The 6068-nt window shown below is 33.2% G+C and overlaps 1 protein-coding gene across 1 annotated transcript; it reads left to right on the top strand.

Moving 5' to 3' along the window:
* The first annotated feature begins 5065 nt into the window (after positions 1–5065).
* LOC128554451 (protein FAM133-like) lies at positions 5066–5701 on the top strand. Its single transcript, XM_053535732.1, has one exon. It carries the CDS (start codon positions 5066–5068, stop codon positions 5699–5701), a length of 636 nt encoding a protein of 211 aa, XP_053391707.1.
* Positions 5702–6068: the final 367 nt, after the last annotated feature.

The following is a 6068-nucleotide window of genomic DNA, read 5'->3' as shown; positions in this document are numbered from 1 at the left end:
TATAATGCTACGTGGAGAACATGTGCTTTATTTAATTTTATCAGTCTATCTGCCTGTCTATCCGTAATTAAATGTGAATCATGCAAAGAAATTAAACAAGCAGTAGTTTCATGGCAGATGGGTAAAATAAGCAGGACATTTCCAAATACAAATGTAGATACTGCGACAGCAAAAAGTTATATATTTTTCAGTTCAGATGTTCAAGAGTATTTCTAGGTTCGTGCATCTAAAGATTTTTTACCTTGCGGGCGTTTACTGCTAATCAGTAGTCTTGTTACAAGTTAAATTGTTATTATTTGAATAAATCGTTTGTTTACGTTTACAAATATTTTTGACAAGGGCATATTAAAATACTGTTGATGATTTTAAAAAGGTAAAGAAGTCGAATATATTGAAATTAGATATGATACAAATAGAATAGTTTTTTTTATTATTTTATCATTTATTTAAGAAATTCTAGCTGTTAGCTGCAGACTAATGTCTTTGATATAAATCAAGTCCAAAGTGATTATCTTTTGTTTTTGCCATAGGAATAATTTGAGAGGGTATTTACATGTCTTAAGCTTATAAAATCTAAATTTAAACAGAATTAGCCCATTTAAGACAAACGATCTCTATGGTTTAATAAGCTTACATGAATATTTCGTTGTGTTATTATGTTTTATTTAGCAATTTTTCAGAGCTGATTCGAAGCACATATAACTGATATTTTTTTATATCTCGTTTTTTTTCTCTTTAAATAGTTCATTCCTTATCTGTAATTATAGTATTCAAGCAATCAAACTTGAATAATTGTAACATGCATAAATGTGTGCGTCACAGAGATGTATGCGGGAATAACGGCAACAGTTTGGTTGATTTGTGTTAATATTTCATTTGGTTCAGTAGAGAATGTAGAACGAATGACATAACTCTTTTCATATATACTTTAGTTGAAATAAGTTCTGTATTCTTTTCTGCAAACAGACCGAATTATGCCATGTTGGTGATACAAACTTATCTGAAGCTACTGAATATGAGTCCTCCTGTTTAAGAATTATAAGAAAATGAAGCATTAAGGTAAGAGGAACACAAAAGAATTTTTCAAGGACAAAAGTAGACCTAACTCTGGAACAGACTATCGATAACTATGCTGCATAAAGACTAGAATATTTCACTTTTCAGATTAGCAAAGAAACGGTGGATGCTTAGATCGTTACGGAATGAAAACGTTGGAAGGTTTTTGCAATTAAAACGTTAGAAGCCAGAACACAGTCACTGAAACAATATTGTGTTTCATAAGGAAAGACAATGAAAACATTACAAAAATTGCTTTCATAACAGAAGCAGAACGTGATCTCTACTGCCTCAAGGCTGGCGAAAAAGTAACTGTAACTACAGTTGTATTAAAGTTGATTTTTTGTGAAAAAAGTCTTCCCCTTCTTGAACTCAGTATTGTTATATTTTCTGAAGTTTTGGGATCATGGAACTCATTCAATGTTTATAGATAATAGAGGTCCGCTTAAGCCGGTGCTAGGGGGAGTGAGGAATGATGCACATTTTCTTTATTAGTGTACCCATTTTATTTAGACCTGAGGAAAACACCCTATTTTCAACAAGTTAGATAAAATCGCTTCCCGCGGAGGAAGGCTCTAACATTAGGGACAAAATGCCAGATAATATAAAATACAACATAGCAACAGGGACAATGTAAGGTATAATTACAGCAATCTACACAACACATTATCATATTTCTACACAACACCCAACACCTTATCATATTTTTACACAACACCCAACACCTTATCATATTTCTACACAACACCTCATCATATTTCCTCTTTTCTTGAGATAATTGTCGACGTATCTTTATCTAGTAATCTGATTCCGCGGATACGAGCAATTTTGTTAAACCACTTAACAATAATTTAAATGATACTTCACATATCATCTATCTGTGATAAAAAACATTGTAACAGCGTAAAGACACTTTTGTGTAAGAATACCATTAAAACAAACAACATGCAGCAACTGTGAAAATAAGAGAGGAGTTTCATTATCTTTTCGGGTGTAACCTGTTTTCAAATGAACGAAAAACAAAATTAATATCAAACCATATTTCTTCAGATATCCGAATGTATTTAATCTTTAGCCTGATGGTGGCAAATGATTGTGTCTTGTTTACCAGAGCAAACCAAGATCAGCCTGCTCATATGTGCAGGCTAATCGTGGTCTGCACTGTTCGCTATTCTATAAGTAAATTTTCATTGAACACCCCTTCGAATAATAAATGGTATTGCCCAAATTGAATGATGGACCAGTCCATTATAGAAATTTAGCATGCTAAGGGTTAAACTGGAACAACTTATAATTACTGGAAATAAAAAAAGAAGATTATAAAACTGTGCAAATTTGTTAAAAGAATATTGTCACAGCTAAGGTAAATGATATTTTATATTTTCATTTCCGTAATTATACATTTTGTGACTCTCCGATGCCCAAATGGGGCATCATTTATGTATTATATTGTAATATTGGCATATTAAATTTAAATATTAAAGGCATTTGTGTGAAAACTCCTCTTATTTTGTTAGAATTGAATTGTGTCATTATTTGCTTGTGAGCCTCTAATATATTGCTCAAAATCTCACCTCATTTATTCATGTATAATTCATGAAATGAGTGAAATAAAAGGTTTTTGACTTGATTTGACTTGACTTGACTTGGTATCTTTGATCTGTGATAATTAATTAACATTCGAAAAAACGAAAACAGTTAATAAACCATTGCGCTTTTGTAATGTTATGTTGGTGAAGATTAGCCGTTTACAACTACGCTTTCATAATTGATGATTTTATACACAATATATGCTTTACTTCAGCTGATGACTAGATCTCTTGTATTAGAGTTCTACTCAGGGAAATTAATTTATTTAACCCCGTCCCGTATAACAAGTTGACTTTGGGAAACCAAAAGTTTCAAAATATGATAGCACAAGAACATGGCATAATAACACGAAATAAGAATTCATTGATAATACTCTAAGTTTTAATTTTGGTTTCCATAGCAACCACAGTTCTGTTTGGATTCACTTTTGTGGCTAAGCAATTACTACAATAGAATCATCCTTACAAGGTTAAAACATGTATAGTTTTTAAGATGTCATTTAAAACAAAATTCAAGTATAAATAGCTGATATACAGAAATTTATTTATTTATTTATTTATTTATTTGGGTTTTACGGCGCACCAACACAGTATACTAGGTTATATGGCGCTAAACAGGACTACAAATTTTGGTTTCACATCTCATTTACATCGAAATAAAAAGATGAGGTATGGAATCAAAATTTGCATACCTGCTGGAATCACAGAGTTACAGCAAAACCAAGTGTTAAGACCCTATTAGTCGCCTCTTACAATCATGCAAGGGTAAGGCAGTGGTTCCAATTCTTTTCATACACAGATCGTCCCAGAACCACATGGGGCTATACAGAAATTTGCTTAATATTTATATTGTTGACATACTGCACACGGTACAAATGTAATGAGAAATATGTTCCGATTTCGTAAACTATCATCGAATATTTGCTTATTTTTATATTCAAAATCAATATATTTATGTATGAAGGTTGCTATCATTGACTTGGTTAACGTTTGGGGAGGCTGCATTTTGAGAAGGTGGCTTTCACTTTTGAATATCCATCCTTGTATCCATTGCTTAGTGTGGGAAATGAAGCATCTTTTAGATACGTGTTAGCACGTGGGCTAACCCATATTTTCCCAATTCAACATATATGTGCGGCATAAACCCTATCGTTTTTACGGAACTCACAATGAAATTTAATGGTCTTTGAACTTATTTTTGAATTGTTAAGTGCACATAGCTGACCAAATAACTGTAGTTCTCGCTTGTTTCGTTGACAGACCCATTCAGAGTTAGCTCACCGCATCATCAGTTTTATCATATCTTGGCATTCGTTGGATGTACGTGACTGAAATTGAGAAATAAACAAACCGTTCCACAGTTCGCTACCGTACAGAGCTTTCGAAAGAACAACAGTTTCATAAAGATGTTTCGTGTTAAAGGATTTAAACCGTCACCATGGACACAGCAATCAGACAAGCTGAAAAATGTTCTGCGTAATTTCGAACAGCTCTCATTCACTGCTTTATTCAAATCCATATTAATTTCTAGATGTGGATATGCATTGGATTTTTTCTTTGTCCAGTCCAAAATACCACGTAAGTTGAGTCTGATTGTTAGTACTATTATAACTCAAAATTGTAAAATTGTAGAAGTACCTGTTTTTCAAAGAGTTATCCTAGCGCACATTTATGAGTTCTTCTAAGCCATCTTTGGAAAGTGATAATGAAACCATATCATCAATTCGGCATCAAAATTAAGTAATATATAGAAATTTGATGCATCAATGCACTTGTAACCTGGTCCTGTCTGTTACCTTGAAAAATTGGGAACCATTCCGATGTTATACCGTGAGATCTGACAAAAGGACTATTTTAATAGATATTAAAATATTTAATTGACGAGCGCAGCTTTTCTTTTACATTCGTTAAAATTTTTATCATTCCTTTAAAGTATCTGTCGGCTATTCTCATTGGATTAAATTATAACATGTAATTCTATTCGTGCGTTCGGTTTATTTAACGACGCGCTAGAGTTTTCGCGCCACTTCTTGAAATTCTTTGTGATCGTGTCACTTCTCGTACAAAATTCAAAAGGTAGTAGTTACAACAAGAAGATAAAACAGAATAATAGATGTAATTTAAAATCAGAGACCGATATGTAGTAAGGAGAAACAATTCGAGTGAGAGATTTCCAGGAGCCTCTAGGCTTATTGCAAGGAGGGTTACTTTTACTTTTTGTGTTGAGAAATCACAGACTAATTTTTTAAACGTTGCCAAGAACAGTTTGATTGACAGAAATATACAGTGTTATTTAGACATTTATCAGTTTATATGTTTCATAATGGCAAAGTCACGCAGAGGAATACGGCACGACTATAAAAAGATGTATGAAGGTACCGCAGAAATTGATTCTGAGCCGACCGAGTCAGATACCGAGGATGTCGCAAAACTGGAACAGGTGGGGAAAAAAGTCTTCTTCTATTTCTTTGATAGAGGAATTAGATAGTGACGGAGAAGATGCAGATACGGTGAAGATGAAAAACGAGCTTGAGAGTCTGGAAAGAGAAGAAGCCAGACTCAAAATGTTACGAGAGAAAGAGGAGCTTCGCCAGAAACTAAAGAAAAAGAGAGCAGAGGTCAACGCCCTAAAAGGTAAAAGTGAACTTTTTATCGATAAACAAACTTCAGTAAAATCAGAAATCGTATCAGAAGTTATGGCATCAAAATTGAATGTAAACGATTTGAGACAGTCCAAAAAATTAAGAAAAGCGGCAAGAATAGAAGTACAGAAGTTGGGAATTTTTAGTTCCACTGAGTCTGACACAAGTTCGGATAGCACCAGTGATTCGGACAGTACATCTACAACTTTAGATTCAGACGACGATAAAGATAATGAGCAAGATCATGATAATAACGTTTCGAAATCTAAAAAGAAAAAACGTAAAAATAAACATAAGAAATCAAGTAGACTGTCTGGTATTGCTATGAAATCTTCAGACAGGGTTAAAAACAAACAACGTTACCCACATGCTCAGTTACGCTATGAATTTGTCAGTTGTCATGTATCTTTTTAAAATTTAGATGTTAATTTGTTTGTTGCAGGTGAGCTAGAAATTATCTCTGATCCAAAAACAAAAGCAGCTGAACAGTCGGGTCGTTTACAATTGTTAAAGAGAATAATGTATTTAAATACCTCTCATGATTTCAAAATTTTGAAATCCTATTATGCTGCTGTACTAAGGGAAATAGAACTAGGTTCAAAAACTTGGAATGATGATTTTACTTACTTAGAGATAGTTCTTCTTAACAAAAGTAACTCTTCTCTCATTGGTAACAAGAGTTATTTGCATCAGGGCGTCAAACCTAAGAAATCCCTAGCGTCTCAGAACCTTAAAACAGACAATACCTTTGAACAATCACACATTTTGTTCTGTTCACTTT

This window comes from Mercenaria mercenaria, unplaced genomic scaffold (assembly GCF_021730395.1).
Source record: "Mercenaria mercenaria strain notata unplaced genomic scaffold, MADL_Memer_1 contig_5046, whole genome shotgun sequence".
NCBI classification, from domain to species: Eukaryota; Metazoa; Mollusca; class Bivalvia; order Venerida; family Veneridae; genus Mercenaria; species Mercenaria mercenaria.
The sequence above is the reverse complement of the archived record's forward strand: the minus strand, read 5'-3'. Positions and strand labels throughout refer to the sequence as shown.

Coding starts and splice junctions, on each gene's coding strand:
- LOC128554451 (XM_053535732.1), top strand. CDS start 5,066: ATGTCGCAAAACTGGAACAGGTGGGGAAAAAAGTCTTCTTCTATTTCT.